General features: G+C 38.6%; 1 protein-coding gene across 3 annotated transcripts in view; it reads left to right on the top strand.

Moving 5' to 3' along the window:
• Fcho2 (FCH and mu domain containing endocytic adaptor 2) overlaps positions 1-17,020 on the top strand; it is a 102,418-nt gene that overhangs the window by 40,603 nt on the left and 44,795 nt on the right. For all 3 annotated transcript variants that reach the window (XM_087621464.1, XM_087621459.1, NM_001191632.1), the window contains 2 exon segments: positions 789-887; positions 2,468-2,564. In XM_087621464.1, the coding sequence (XP_087477590.1) occupies positions 789-887; positions 2,468-2,564 (196 nt within the window).

Below are 17,020 nucleotides of genomic sequence, written 5' to 3'. Positions count from 1 at the left end.
GAAATTTAGGCCCAGTCTTTAGAACTGATTTAATTTGAAAAAAAAAAAAAAAGGTGATCTGTGCAGTAGAACTGACAGTTGTGTTAGGGAAGGAGAAAACACTCAAAGATTGTGAGGTTGAAGTTTGGAAAATGCTGGGGTAAGCAAAATCAAACAGATTGCATTATTTTAGTATTTCTCAGGGTCTTGATCATGAGTTTCGCAAAGCAAGAGCTAGCAATGGTATTCTCTGGGAAATGCTATCATAACTGGAAAGTTTCTTTCCCAACAGCATTCCTGCCTGTCCCTCTCCAGGCATCCTGGAGACCTATGTTCTGGTGTGTGCCCCCCACTCCCCACCCCCCAACCCAGTGCATTCCCACCTTCCATGGAGACCTGCTGAGATGCAGTTGAACAGACATGTTGAAAGTCTCTGGTCAGATTGTAGATTTCAGCACTAAATAATTGCGCTTTGCTTTGCCAGCACCAGTTTTTAGTTTTGGAGACTTTTCTCTGGTTTTGAAACATTGTTATTTTATGGGTCTTCTTAATTTTTAAAATCCTGATTGTAGAGTTTAACTTCTTGTATCTTTAGACTCTGGAAAGGTTTATTTATATTGGCCTGAGAAAATGGGATAATGAAAAGTTATTAGATTCATTTGTCTAGAAGAATTTCAAACATAGTGCTCATTAGTTTAATTTAGTTACCTATATTGAAATGGTTTCTGAAGCTTCTCTTGATTCCAGAGTATTTGTTTGTATGTGTTTATGTATATTTTATAATCAAAACTTTTATATTTCAAACCCAGAAATTTCAAGATATTGAAGAAACCCATCTCATTCATATAAAGGAAATTATAGGATCCTTGTCAAATGCTATAAAGGAAATTCATTTACAAATAGGCCAGGTAAATTCTTTGCTTTATGTTGAAGTAAAAGTTTATGAAATTTTTATGTTCACTTATATCTCTTTATTAAGTCTTTTATCACTTTGTTTGGAAATCATACATATATTTGTTTCAGATGAAGAATATGTATTTGCATTTTTTATTGATGACAAAACATGATTTTTTTTTTTTGGTTCTTTTTTTCGGAGCTGGGGACCGAACCCAGGGCCTTGCGCTTGCTAGGCAAGCGCTCTATCACTGAGCTAAATCCCCAACCCCGACAAAACATGATTTTTTAATTATCATTACTATATTTGTGTATGCTTGATTGCTTTCCATCTTTTTTAAAAATTTATTATATATAGTGCTCTGCTTGCATGTATGCCTGCGGGCCAGAAGACGACGCCAGACTTCATCATAGATGGTTCTGAGCCACCATGTGGTTGCTGGGATTGAACTCAGGACCTCTGGAAGAGCAGCCAGTGCTCTTAGCCTCTGAGCCATCTTGCCAGTCCCCAGTATTTGTTTTTTTGAGACAGGGTTTCATTGTGTAGCTCTGGCTGTCCTAGAACTCACTCTGTAGAGCAGGCCGACTTCAACTCAGAGATCCTCCTACATTCTGCCTACCAAGATTAAAGATGTATGATGACAATTTATTTATTTATTTTTTAAATATATTATTTATTTATTATATATATATATGAGTACACTGTAGCTATCTTCAGACGCACCAGAAGAGGGCGTCAGATCTCTTTACAGATGGTTGTGAGCCACCATGTGGTTGCTGGGATTTAAACTCAGGACCTCGGGAAGAGCAGTCGGTGCTCTTAACCTCTGAGCCATCTCTCCAGCCCTTATTATTTTTTAAGATATATTTTTATTGATTATTTTTAAATTGTGTTTGGATATGTACACATGACTGAAGATATCTAGAGATTACTCTGGAATTACAGCTACTGGTGTCTTTTAGTGTCTTTAATGGGTGATGGTGACCGAACTTGGGTCCTCTGGAAAAACAACATCAAGCCATTTCTCCAGCCCCAATTTAAATTGTTTTAAAGTAACTAAGTACTATATAATTATATAGCTACTATATGCATATACTTATCAGTATTCCTGTATACCTAACCAGATAGTTACTGTATATTAAACATCTGTTTCTTAAATAGTTGTGTACTTCTATATATTAACCTACAGTCTTCATTTACTGAAATTACCAACTTCTAAATACTTCTCTTTTCAAGTTTTAACACTTTAAAAGATTAGAGAAGGAACTTTAGTAATTAGAAAATTTAAATGTGGGGGAAGGGGGAAAATTTAAATGTGGAAGTGTTCAGAGTTTAATGATAATTTTGGTTGTTTTTCAGTAAGGGGAAAGGAAATGTCTTTTTCTTTGTTATTAAGATGTAAACATTGTCTTCATAAGTTTTATTTATCATGAGAATTCGTCTAAGCAGAGGCTGGTCTCCAGAAATCTACAGTTAGGAAACAACATGGAAGGTTAAAAGGAAATCTGTAACTTTCTAAATTGCTTTGTAGTAGGTTTCTAAAAAAAGTAAGAATGTAATTTAAAAAGAAAAACCTTTGTTTTTTTTTGATAGGTTCATGAAGAATTTATAAATAATATGGCTAATACAACAATTGAAAGTTTGATACAAAAATTTGCTGAGTCAAAAGGCACAGGGAAAGAAAGACCTGGTAAGATAAACTGCAAGGAAACAAATATTTGCCTTATTGTTTTCTTTATTATTTTCTTTACTATTTTCTTTACTTGCATTTCAAATGTTGTCCCCTTCCTGGTCTCCCCTCTGCAGCATCTAACCCCCTCCCCCTCCCCTTTGCCTCTGAGAGGGTACTCATTCCTTACTCACTCTGGCCTCACCCCACTTTCATCCTCCTTCACTGGGGCATCAAGCCTCCACCCAGGCACCTCCCCTCCCACAGATACCAGACAAGGCAGTCCTTACTATTATTTTCTTTTCTTTTTTCTTTTTTTCGGAGCTGGGGACCGAACCCAGGGCCTTGGCGCTCTACCACTGAGCTAAATCCCCAACCCCACTATTATTTTTTAAGACAGAATCTTACTATGTAGCATACACTGGCTCGTGATCCTTGCCTTAGTGTTTTGCACCCTTTAAAGATTTGTATTTGAATGTATGCATATGATGGGTAATTTTAACCTTATATCACATATTTGCCCTAAATAACATTTTTAAACCTAAAATGGAGTCAAGCTTGAAATTGAGTCATGCTAGTTTGGTTTGTTGGTTTTAGATTTATTTTATATTTGAGTGTTTTATGTACATGTCTATATGTATATCATGTGCATGCCTGATACCAAAGGAGACTAAAGAGGATACTCACTTCCCTGAAATTGGAGTTATGGGTGGTCATGGGCTACCATATGGGTGCTGGGAATTCAAGCTGAGTCCTCGGCAAGAGCAAGTATCTAAACCATTGAGCCGTCTCTCCAGCCTCTAATGTAAAGCGTTTGTCACAGCCTTTTAGTTGATAATTTAGCTACTTAAAATGGTTATATAACCTTTATTAAATGAACCTATCTTCGGTTTCAGTAGATTTCTGAAAGGAGAATTAGCCACAGATACAGAAGGCCTGTTTAATAAAGAAAGATTGGGATAAAATATTGATCCTTTAGCACTAAGACCAATATAGAACCTTTCTTAAAACTTACTACCTTTTCTTTTGTCACTGACAGATATTTCTAGGTAATCTTTTATTGAGTGATAACTGCTGGGCATTAGGAATATACCAGTGATTGAGTGAGTGTAGGAGTCCTGCTTTCAGTTTTGTGACTAAATGACCCTAGCTTCTAAATTCTACTCTTCTCTTGTCTTCTCTCCTCCTCCTCCTCTCCTCTCCTCTCCTCTCCCCTCCTCTCCTCTCCTCTCCTCTCCCCCTCCCCTCTTCTCCTCTCCCCCTCCCCTCCCCTCCCCTCCCCTCCCCTCCTCTCCTCTCCCCCTCCCCTCCCCTCCCCTCCCCTCCCCTCCCCTCCCTGATTCCCTAGGGTCTTATTACATGACTCTGGTTGCCTGGTACTCAGTATGTAGATCAGGCTCATGGAGTTTTTTCCTGCTTCTGCATCCTGAGTACAGCGATAAAAGGCATGTGCTACCATGTGTAACTTCTACATTCTACTTTTTATTTATTTATTTTTTTTAAGATTTATATAAGTACACTGTAGCTGTCTTCAGATACACCAGAAGAGGGCATCGGATCTCTTTACAGATGGTTGTGAGCCACCATGTGGTTGCTGGGAATTGAACTCAGGACCTCTGGAAGAGTAGTCGGGTGCTCTTAACCGCTGAGCCATCTCTCCAGCCCTACATTCTATTTTTTAAAAAAGGTATATTGTATGTCTTAATTTTTTGAGACAGGGACTCTCTCTTACGTAGCTCTAGCTGTCCTGGAACTCTATGTAGACCAGGTTGTTCTCGAACTCTGCCCCTGCTTCCCAAGTGTTGGGATTAAAGTCTGGACCTCTGTGCCTGGTCCCGTATCTTACTTGTATTGAGCATATTGTGACATTGGGTGTAGTAAGTAGTCATTACCTCTTATTATTTAATTTACAGTCTTCCAGACTTTGTTTATTATGCATTATAGTATGAAAGAAAAGTATTTTATTTCATAGGTAAAATTAATTCAGTCAAATGAAACTATAATATGGAACTCAAAAAAATAGGTAAATGATAGAAGAAAAGTTTGGGAATCGGTTTTCTTCATTATATCATAGAAGCAAGACTTGAAGTCATCTAAATTTTCTTTTTTTCCCAAATCTCATTAATTATTAAATGTTACTAATTGAATGATAAGATATTTCTTCGTCAGATCTTTCTGAATAATTTGTAGTTTTCTTACACAGCTAAGGAGATATTTTTTTACCAGGTCCCTTTAAAATATTATAACATGAATGTTTGACTATGCAATTAACAGTTAACTGGGGAAGTGGTGGTGCATGCCTTTAATCCCAGCGCTTGGAAGGCAGAGTTAGGAAAGCCAGTCTGGTCTGCAGAGCAAGTTCCAGGATAGCCAAGGCTACACAGAGAGACCTTGTTTCAAAAAAACAAAACAAAACAGCACAACACAAAACAAAAGAAAAACTTTAGAATTATGTTACACATAAATCTTTGAATGGTAAGATTAGACTGAAGTGGATGAATTTACTTTCAGAAAATCTTCATTATGTGTTCAAGATCTTCAGAAAGTTGCTAAAGACCAGTGTGCATCTGCAGTGACTGTAGTACACAGGGCACAGAAGCAGGTGTGCACTGAGCATTAAGTGTGACCCTCCGAAGCGGGCACTGGTATTTGTTTTACAGTTGGTCTGAGAAGCTTAAGATATGCCTGTGTGAATATATGGGTTCCAGTTCCAGGACTCTTGATCCTAAGACCAATTAGGAAAAATTTGGAGCAGACCTAGTTATAGATAGAGTGAAGATGGTGAGATGTCCAAGTGTACAGGTTTTATCTTTGCATTCTTGTTAGGATGTCAAACTGTCCTCTCCCAAATGTTATCACTGTTGGAAATTGGGGAAGGAATTCCAGAGATCAGCCTCTATTGTTTTTTTTTTTCCCTTCCATTTTTATTAAATTGGATATTTCTTATTTACATTTCAAATGTTATTCCCTTTCCTGCTTTCCTGTCCATCAGCCCCCTAACTCCTCCCCCTCTCCTTCTATATGGGTGTCCCCCCCCATCCTCCTCCCATTACCGCCCCCAGCCCCCAACAATCCCCTACATTGAGAGTGAGTGCAGCCTTGGCAGTACCAAGGGCTTCCCCTTCCACTGGTGCCCCACATGTGGCCCATACATATACAGCCACCAAAACTAGATAAGATGGATGAAGCAAAGAAGTGCATGCTGATGGGAACCCAACATGGCTATTCACTGCTATCTATGGAATTGGAACCCAGGATCAGTCCTTGTATAGTCTTTAGGTAGTGGCTTAGTCCCTGGAAGCTCTGGTTGGTTGGCATTGTTGTTCTTATGGGGACCCAAGCCCCTTCAGCTCTTTCAGTCCTTTCTCTAATTCCTCCAATGGGGGTCCCATTCTCAGTTCAGTGGTTTGCTGCTGGCATTCGCCTCTCTATTTGACATGTTCTGGCTGTGTCTCTCAGGAGAGATCTATCTCCGGTTTCCGTCAGCCTGCAAATAGTGATATTTGACTTCTTCCTTTCCAATTTGTATCCCCTTGACCTCCTTTCGCTGTCTGATTGCTCTGGCTAGGACTTCGAGAACTATATTGAATAAGTAGGGAGAGAGTGGGCAGCCTTGTCTAGTCCCTGATTTTGGTGGGATTGCTTCAAGTTTCTCTCCATTTAGTTTAATGTTAGCTATTGCTTTGCTCTATGTGGCTTTTACTGTGTTTAGGTATGGGCCTTGAATTCCTGTTCTTTCCAGGACTTTTATCATGAAGGGGTGTTGAATTTTGTCAAATGCTTTCTCAGCATCTAATGAATTGATCATGTGGTTTTTATCTTTGAGTTTGTTTATATAATGGATTACTTTGATGGTTTTCTGTATATTGAACCATTCCTGCATACCTGGGATGAAGCCTACTTGATCATGATGGATGATCGTTTTGATGTGTTCTTGGATTCGGTTTGCAAAAATTTTATTGAATATTTTTGTGTCAATATTCATAAGGGAAATTAGTCTGAAGTTCTCTTTCTTGTTGGGTCTTTGTGTGGTTTAGGTATAAGAGTAATTGTGGGGCTGGAGTGATGGCTCAGTGGTTAAGAGCACTGACTACTCTTCCAAAGGTCCTGAGTTCAATTCCCGGCAACCACATGGTGGCTCACAACCATCTGTAATGGGATCTGATGCCCTTTTCTGGTGTGTCTGAAGACAACTACAGTGTACACACATACATGAAATAAATAAATATTTTTTTTTTTTAAAAAGAGTAATTGTGGCTTCGTAGAAGGAATTCGGTAGTGCTCCATCTGTTTCAATTTTGTGGAATAGTTTGGATAATATTGGTATGAGGTCTTCTATGTAGGTCTGATAGAATTCTGCACTAAACCCGTCTGGACCTGGGCTCTTTTTGGTTGGGAGACCTTTAATGACTGCTTCTATTTCCTTAGGAGTTATGGGGTTGTTTAACTGGTTTATCTGTTCCTGATTTAACTTCGATACCTGGTATCTGTCTAGGAAATTGTCCATTTCCTGAAGATTTTCAAGTTTTGTTGAATATAGGCTTTTATAGTAAGATCTGATGATTTTTTGAATTTCCTCTGAATCTGTAGTTATGTCTCCCTTTTCATTTCTGATTTTGTTAATTTGGATACACTCTCTGTGCCCTCTCGTTAGTCTGGCTAAGGGTTTATCTATCTTGTTGATTTTCTCAAAGAACCACCTTTTGGTTCTGTGGATTCTTTCTATGGTCCTTTTTGTTTCTACTTGGTTGATTTCAGCTCTGAGTTTGATTATTTCCTGCCTTCTACTCCACCTGGGTGTATTTGCTTCTTTTTGTTCTAGAGCTTTTAGGTGTGCTGTCAAGCTGCTGACATATGCTCTCTCCTGTTTCTTTCTGCAGGCACTCAGAGCTATGAGTTTTCCTCTTAGCACAGCTTTCATTGTGTCCCATAAGTTTGGGTATGTTGTACCTTCATTTTCATTAAATTCTAAGAAGTCTTTAATTTCTTTCTTTATTTCTTCCTTGATAAAGTTATCATTGAGTAGAGTATTGTTTAACTTCCATGTATATGTGAGCGTTCTTCCCTTATTGTTATTGAAGACCAGCCTTAGTCCGTGGTGGTCTGATAGGGTGCATGGGATTATTTCAATCTTCCTGTATCTGTTGAGGCCTGTTTTGTGACCGATTATTTGGTCAATTTTGGAGAAGGTACCATGAGGTGCTGAGAAGAAGGTATATCCTTTTGTTTTTAGATGGAATGTTCTCCAAATATCTGTTAAGTCCATTTGGTTCATAACTTCTGTTAGTCTGTTTATGTCTTTGTTTAATTTCTGTTTCCATGATCTGTCCATTGATGAGAGTTGGGTGTTGAAATCTCCTGTTATTGTGTGAGGTGCAATGTGTGCTTTGAGCTTTATTAAGGTTTCTTTTATGCATGTAGGTGTCCTTGTATTTGGGGCATAGATATTTAGGATTGAGAGTTCGTCTTGGTAGATTTTTCCTTTGATGAATATGAAGTGTCCTTCCTTGTCTTTTTTGATGACTTTTGGTTGAACGTCAATTTTTATTTGATATTAGAATGGCTACTCCAGCTTGCTTCTTCCGACCATTTGCTTGGAAAGTTGTTTTCCAGCCTTTCACTCTGAGGTAGTGTCTGTCTTTGTCTCTGAGGTGTGTTTCCTGTAGGCAGCAGAATGCAGGGTCCTCGTTGCGTATCCAGTTTGTTAATCTATGTCTTTTTATTGGGGAGTTGAGGCCATTGATGTTGAGAGATATTAAGGAATAGTGATTATTGCTTCCTGTTATATTCATATTTGGATATGAGGTTATGTTTGTGTGCTTTTCTTCTCTTTGTTTTGTTGCCAAGACGATTAGTTTCTTGGTTCTTCTAGGGTATAGCTTGCCTCCTTGTGTTGGAGTTTTCCATCTATTATCCTTTGTAGTGCTGGATTTGTAGAAAGATATTGTGTAAATTTGATTTTGTCATAGAATATCTTGGTTTCTCCATCTATGTTAATTGAGAGTTTTGCAGGATACAGTAACCTGGGCTGGCATTTGTGTTCTCTTAGGGTCTGTATGACATCTGTCCAGGATCTTCTGGCTTTCATAGTCTGTGGTGAGAAGTCTGGTGTGATTCTGATAGGTCTGCCTTTATATGTTAGTTGACATTTTTCCCTTACTGCTTTTAATATTCTTTCTTTGTTTTGTGCATTTGGTGTTTTGACTATTATGTGACGGGAGGTGTTTCTTTTCTGGTCCAGTCTATTTGGAGTTCTGTAGGCTTCTTGTATGTCTATGGGTATCTCTTTCTTTAGGTTAGGGAAGTTTTCTTCTATGATTTTGTTGAAAATATTTACTGGTCCTTTGAGCTGGGAGTCTTCACTCTCTTCTATACCTATTATCCTTAGGTTTGATCTTCTCATTGAGTCCTGGATTTCCTCTATGTTTTGAGATAGGAGCTTTTTGCATCTTACATTATCTTTGACAGTTGTGTCGATGATTTCTATGGAATCTTCTGCTCCTGAGATTCTCTCCTCTATGTCTTGTATTCTGTTGGTGATGCTCACATCTATGACTCCTGATCTCTTCCCTAGGTTTTCTAACTTCAGGGTTGTCTCTCTTTGTGTTTTCTTTATTGTTTCTATTTCCATTTTTAACTCCTGGATTTTTTTTTTTTTTCATTTCCTTCTCCTGTTTTGCTATTTTTTCCAGTAGTTCTTTAAGGGATTTTTGTGTTTCCTCTTTAAGGGCTTCTAGTTGTTTGCTTGTGTTGTCCTGTATTTCCTTAAGGAAGTTATTTATGACCTTATTAAAGTCCTCCATCATCATGATAAAACGTGGTTTTAAATCTACATCTTGGCTTTTTGGTGTGTTTGGGTATCCACTGTTTGCTTTGGTGGGAGAATTGGGCTCTGAAGATGCCAAATAGTCTTGGTTTCTGTTGCTTGGGTTCCTGTGCTTGCTTTTCGCCATCAGGTTGTCTCTGGTGTTAGCTTTTCTTGCTGTTTCTGATGGTGGCTTGACTCCTGTGGACCTGTGTGTCAGCGCTCCTGGAGACCTGTTTTCCTGTTTTCTTTCAGCCAGTTATGGGAACAGAGTATTTTGCTCTCAGGCATGTAGTCGTTCCTCGGGGCTGGCACTCAGCTCTCTGTGAGGGCAGCAACCAGAAGGGTTCTACCCCTACTTCTCCTAGTTCCCTGTGCATAGGGGCCACAGATGGCGCTAGGCATTTTCCTCTTGAGTCGGGAATGTGGGCAGAGTAGTCTCCTGGTTTCACAGGGGTGTCTGCCCCTCTGATGGTCTGTTCCTCACCCTGCCCCCCACGGGATTTGGGTACAGGGAGCTGTTTGACTGGTTCAGTTCAGATCCTGGCACAGATCTGGACCGTGGGGATCCTGCAGCTGACTGCTCCTATCTTCCTATGTCCAGAGGCACTATGCAGTTTCCTCTTGGGCCAGGGATGTGGGCAAAGGTGGGCAGAAGTGGCGGTCTGTCCTGCCCTGCAGTCTCAGGATTGCCCACACTTCTGGTGTTCAGCTCCTCTCCCCTGGGGTTTGGGAGCAGGGAGCTGTGGGCTGGGATCAGAGAGGTTCGGGCCACGGCCAAAGACCGGAAGTGCCCAGTCCCAGAGGACTTCTGCCTTTCTGTGACTTGAGTCCACCAGGCAGGTCACTTGGAGCAGAAAAGTTGGTCTTACCTCTGCTCTCAGGCATGTAGTCACTCCTGTTGGCGACTTCCAGCTCTTCGTGAGGGTAGCAACCAGCTCTCTGTTGTTTTTTTATAACTATATAAAAATATAATATGTATTTATATTTTATACATAATATATGCATAATATGTTATACATAATATATAAGTGTACAACATATTTATAGGTATAACTTATATATGTACAGTTATCTAAAATTTTTCTAAAAATTTAGTCAAAGCCAGGTCACTTAAGCAGAAACCTGAACCTAAACTTATAAGCAATGCTTTATCCCATAAGTCACAGATCATCCACAACAGTATGTCGAAAAAGGATCCCCTTTGAAGTGGCTTGTCTTCAAACAGTACCTGAGAATAAGTGGAACGTTAGAATGTTATCTCAGCAGTCCTTTTTTTTTTTTTTTTGGTTCTTTTTTTCGGAGCTGGGGACCGAACCCAGGGCCTTGCGCTTCCTAGGTAAGAGCTCTACCACTGAGCTAAATCCCCAACCCCCCAGCAGTCCTTTTGTCCCAGCCTCTGGAGAGCAGCTTCTAGAGTTATCACCATGGTTTACCCTTTTCAGCTCTGACTGGCATTAGGGTTAGAGGTTGAGACATAGTTTCACTGGGTATCTCTAGTGATATCCTAGAACTCACCCTGTACACCAGGCTGGCCTCCAACACGAGAACTCCTCCTGCCTCTGCCTCCCAAGTGTTGGGACTAACGGTGTGGTCACCATGTCCAGCTCCAGTTTTAATAGCATTTTATTTTTTTCTCTTGATGTAATTTTTTTTGTTATTTTGTGTTTTCGAGATGGAATCTCTCTGAGGTCCTGGATGGCCTCAGACTCATAGAGATAGGCCTGCCTTTGCCTTCATAGGTCAATGACTATGTCAGTTGAGAATCAAAATAGGAAAAAAAATCAAACTTTGATTGGCTAGTATTAGTATACTAATTTTAGGGAAGGTGTTTTTAGGGCATGTCTGGTTTAGTTCTAGATTGTAGTATCTGTTCAAAGCATATCATACTATCAAATAAAAGCTTTTAAAACTGGAATCGATTGTATATATGTTTCAATTATAGGACATAATCATGTTATTAATATTTAATCATTAATTTGAAAGATCAGTGCAGAGGATTTAGTTTGTAATTAGGTAAACTAGAAGGAAAATGTTATATAGCCTGATTTGTCTTGCTCTCACAGAATTTTACTACTTAATGAAGACTTTAAAATAATCTAGTCCAAAGCCATAAATATATTGGAACTTATGCAACATGCCTTTCATTTCATACAGAAATCCTACTTTGCTTTCTGTGGCTGTGATAAAACACTTGACAAAAAAAAAAAAAAAAAAAAAAAAAAAAAAAGCTAGAACCCACGGTTGGGGATTTAGCTCAGAGGTAGAGCACTTGCCTAGGAAGCGCAAGGCCCTGGGTTCGATCCCCAGCTCCGGGAAAAAAGAACCAAAAAAAAAAAAAAAAAAAAAAAAAACTTGACAAAAATTTGAAGAGAAAAGAGTTTATTTCAGGTTACAGTTTATAGTCCATCATATAGGGAACTCCATTTAGATCCCCACTTATATTCTTTCGTTATCTTAGTAGCCCTGATCAGTCATGTATTTCATTTGATGATAGGATTTGTATATGGCTGATGCTAGTCTAGAGCTTGCTATATATAGCCTAAGTTTTCTTTTTTTTAAAAAAGATTTATTTTTATTTTACATGTATGAGTACACTGTGGCTGTCTTCAGACACACCAGAAGAGGTCCTCAGATCCCATTACAGATGGTTGTGCGTCACCCTGTGGGTGCTGGGAATTGAACTCAGGACCTCTGGAATAGCATTCTTGCTCTTAGCCAATGAGCCATCTCTCCAGCCCCCTAGACTAGGTTTTCAAACTCAGTCTTCTTGCTTCACCTCCCATAGTTCTGGATTTCAGGTACAGCACTATACCCAATTTAGGATTCATATTTTTGTTTTCTATTTTATAGTCATCCTGCTAGATTTACTGTCTGCTTTTCATAAAAACTTAGTGCTACCAGTTATAAGAAATAATAGGTAACTTTAAAAAATAAAGTTAAGAGGCTTTGTAAGTATCTTTAAATTGTGTAAGGTTTGAAATAAAGGCTTTGTTGGAACACTTGTCTTTGTTTTCATTACATGACAAAGTAGATTTGTAGCTTCTAGTTCAAAGTTCTTAAAGTCAAAGCTGTAGATCTTTAAAAATAAAAATAAAAACAGCGGAAGCCAGGGGAAGGGTAGATGTTTAAAAAAAAAAGAAAAAAAGAAAAAGGGGAAAATGAACTTCTTGTGATCATAGTTCCTAAGTGAGGTTAATATATTTAGATTCTATAATATTTCAGCTTCTACACTAGGTATATTACTACAAATTAAAAGATAAAACAAGTACTTTTTGAAAAATAGATGACAACCTGTTAGTTATCTTTCTAGGCCCCTTGAAGATTTGGTAAAATGCCAAGCCTAGAGAACTTACTATCCCATGATGCTATCTAGTCTTCTTTTAAATTTTATAAATTTATTTTTTTAAATCTTGCAAATAAATAAAATTTTCTACACCAGAATTAATCAGATCCTAAGTTTGTATGGTTCTGAATTCTATGTAGTCGGAATAGTTCTTTGGAATGGAAGCTGTGGAACTTAAACTTTATCCTTTTAGCAGTGAATATATTTTATGCACTTACCAAAAGATCCATGACAGGATTAGAACTAGAAAAGCAATTGCTTTATATCTTTTATCATCTAGATTTTTAAAAATTGCTTTTAAAATAAGAGAAAATAAAGTAAAAAAATTTGTTTTGAGGTAGGTTATCTCTGTGTGTAGCCTTGGCTGTCCTGCAATTCCTTCTGTAGACTAGATGCATTTATCAGAGAGAAGGGGAGGGGGTGTTTGTTGCTGAGCTCCCATAATCCTCCCATCTTCCTCACATCTCCCTAACCTCAGAGACCCTTTAAGATAGCCGGAGATGGCAAGAGAGAAAAGATGCTTGAAAATGTATGTTGAGCATAAGTTTTCACTCTAAAGTTTGTTGCAAACTTCGATATCTGTTGAATAGTGGGACGTATTTTAAAGTGAGGCGTATGTATTCATTTCATCAGACTTTGTGTCCACAGCGTTTGACAGTCTCACCATGACCTGCTTAGGTTCTGCTTTGCTGGTGTTTGTCAGGGCTTAGTTTTGTGCTGGACTTGAATAAGGGCAGGATTTCTGGTCTGCATTTCCCAAAGAACTAACGGGATACATCTTCTTATGCTGTGACTATTTATGATTTTCTCGTCAAAGCATTTCAGATCTTTTGGCCATTCCAAGAATTGGACTGAATGTGTTATTAATACTGAATAGGTTAAGCTGTATGCCAGATCTATATTTTGTGTAGTATTTTTGTTTGTTTGTTTTTTAGTTTGGATTTTCTTTTTTTAAAATCTATTTGTCTGCCTGGTGCTCTCAGTATTGGATCTCTTGGGATGTGAGTTAACAGACAATTGTGAGCCACTATGTGGGTACTAAGAATTAAATCTAGGTGTTCTAGAAGAGCAGTCAGTGCTCTGAACCACTGAACCATCTCTCTTAGCCCCTGGGTTATTAGTTTGAAAATCAAAGGTTGATTTTGATCAAGTCCAGTTTGCCAGATTTATGTTTTATGCTTTTGATGGTATTTTCAAAATTTTTTTTTGTGTTACTATGGAGGGAATCCAGGGCCTGTCACACACTAGGCAAGCTGCTCTACCCCTGAGCTATATGTATTGCCCAGCCTTGTTTTTACTAGGTCACCTTCTGACCCAGAAAGACATTCAATTCAGTCCTCTTGCCTTAGCCTCCCAGCTAGCTGCAATTTGAAGCCTGCTTCACCAGTGGAGCTTAGTGTCATAGTAAAGAAGTACTTATCTCTGTGCCCATAGAGGATGGTACACACCTTTAATCCTAGCACTCAAGAAGGACAGCCAGGGCTACATAGAGAAAGCCTGTCTTTAAAAAACAAAAAAATAGGGGATGGGGGGGGGTGGGGGGTTGTTACCATTTGTCTAATTCAATATCACAAAGATTTTTTTCCTAATTTTCTAGTTTTATTGTCATTTTATAGCTTTAGAAGGACAAAGGAATAGTCTAAAAAGCTCCCATTGGTCATAGTTAGAATGACTGGAGCAAGTAGTAAGTAATGAGTGGATTACATTGTAACCCAGAAAAGAAAATCACTTGCTGCAGTTTTGGACAGGCATTGAAAACTTTTAGATGAATAATTAAAAGCTTTTTATCAAAATAAAAATGTATAAATCTTTTTTAAAAATTACATTTATTCATTGTGTGTGTGTGTGTGTGTTTGTACATATACAACTTAAGGAGGTTGATTCTCTGCTTCTGTCAGGAGGGTCCTAGGAATCTAATTCAGGTTGTCAGGCTTGGCAGCAAGTTCCTTTACCTGCTGAGCCATCTTTTTACCATTATTTCTAATTTTGATGTTGTTGTTGTTGTTGTTAATTTTTTTGAGACAAGGTCTTATTATATAGCCCTGGCTGTCCTGGGATTTGCCTTGCTGACCAGGCTGGTCTCATACTCAGAGATCTGCCTGTCTCTTCGTCTAGAGCGTTGAGATTAAAGCCTGTACCATGACTTTATTATTTTTATTTTTAATTTAATTAGTTACTGAATTTTTGATATAGGCTTTTACTGTATAAACCTAGGCTGCCCTCAAATTACAGGTAGCTCTTGCCTCAGCTTTCCTAAGTAGTAGGATTACAAGTATGTGCCCCATACGTAAAAATAGTGATATTTTGTTTTGTTCTGTTGGAACTCCCTATGTAGAACATGCTGGCCTCAGCAATCTGCCTGTCTCTGTCTCCTAAATTCTGGGGTTAAAAGCGTATGCCACCAATACCTGGTCCAAAATTCATAATTTTAATAGCCAAAATAACAGCAGCAACAACAACATTTAAATTTTTTAATACTTCAACAAAAATATGTGAGAGTAAAAAGAAAAGAAAAACATGTGAAGAAAACTTCAGTAATTATTAAGGATGTTTAAATTAAGACCATACTAACTTTTCAAGTTACAAATGTATCACCTTAGAAATTTTGTTTATATTATCTAGTTTGAAGATTTTTTTCCTCCATCTTTATTAACTTGAGTATTTCTTATTAACACAACATCCCCCAACCCCTCCCACTCCCCTTTTATATGGGTGTTCCCCTCCCCATCTTCCCCCCATTACTGCCCTCCCCCCCCAACAATCACGTTCACTGGGGGTTCAGTCTTAGCAGGACCCAGGGCTTCCCCTTCCACTGGTGCTCTTACTAGGCTATTCATTGCTACCTATGAGGTCAGAGTCCAGGGTCAGTCCATGTATAGTCTTTGGGTAGTGGCTGAAGATTATTTTTTAACCATTATATTGTAGTTAATGTTCCTCAGCTCATTTAGCCATTATTATTGACAAACTATAGCATTAAGTCAGGTGGATACTTGTTAAGAATACAGAATTTTAACCTGGCAGCCTTTAATCCCATCTTGGGAAGCAGAGGAAGGCGGATCTCTGAATTCAAGGCCAGTCTGGTCTACACAGAGATCCAGGGCATCCAGGGAAACATGGAGAAACCCTGTCTTGAAAAACAAACAAACCAGGATCACAAACCCTATCCATCCCAAACCAGAACATATATTTTAACATGACCTCTGGGTAGTTTGCATACAGGACAGCTGGAGAAGCCTTGTCTGACTTAAAGGAATAACAGCCCCAGTGTCCTATAGAACTGCACTTCTCTAATGTGATTCTTTTTTTTTTTTTTAAGATTTATTTATTTTATGTATATGAGTACACTGTAGCTGTTGGTTCTCATTACAGATGGTTGTGAGCCACCATGTGGTTACTGGGAATTGAACTCAGGACCTCTGGAAGAATAGTCAGTGCTCTTAACCGCTGAGCCATCTCGACAGCCCTCTAATGTGATTCTTGAACCATCAAAATGCTGAGTCCTGAATACCATCCCGGACTTGAATAGGGTTCGCTGGGATTGTAGTCTAGAGCTATGTGGCTTGACATACCCTCCCCTCTGGATGGTCATAACCTTGGGATCATTGGTTGAATAATGTTGCAGTAGGACTTTCTGATGGTCAGATGGGATTTTAAATTAAAGAAATTGTTTCTACAGGTTCTTTACTAAAGTAGATATCGTTGATATTTGTAATTTCCAAATGGTTTAACAGAAGAGGAAGGGAAAAATGTATATGGATATATGTAAAGAGAAAGCGTACATGACAAAGATCACGTAAGCATTCCCCTTTCATATGTGATAAGAATGAGTGACCCTACACTCAAAATAAGTCACTAACTATCTAGGAACCGAGTGGTAGAGCTGTGAACACACAGACTGAAGTCTAGTGCTCTTTTGCTATCAAGCTTGTCTGACTGCCAAACCCAGGAGCAAGCTTGAAATGAGTGTTAGACACCTCTCTGTTATTCTTCCTACCCAGTGCAGGCACATACATGCACACACATGCTCCTCCGTTAGACTTGGGGTGTGTGGTTGCATGTATTGTATGTTTTGCCTTGGCTCTATTTAAATCAACTACTCTTTGGTTGGAAATTTGTAGAATCTTACTTGAATTTGGATAGTCATGACATACTGAGTTTTGAGTCAGTTTTTCTTTTAAATTGTATCTTTTCATGGAAGAGCCTTGATATTTTATTTTATTTTCCTCTATATGCCATCAGATTTATTGGAATTGGGTTGTAAGCCACCATAAGGGTGCTAGGAACTGAACCTGGGTTCTCTGCAAGAGCATTAAGTGCTCCTAACCA

Source organism: Rattus norvegicus, chromosome 2 (genome assembly GCF_021556685.1).
Source record: "Rattus norvegicus strain SHRSP/BbbUtx chromosome 2, alternate assembly SHRSP_T2T, whole genome shotgun sequence".
Lineage (NCBI taxonomy): Eukaryota > Metazoa > Chordata > Mammalia > Rodentia > Muridae > Rattus > Rattus norvegicus.
The sequence above is the reverse complement of the archived record's forward strand: the minus strand, read 5'-3'. Positions and strand labels throughout refer to the sequence as shown.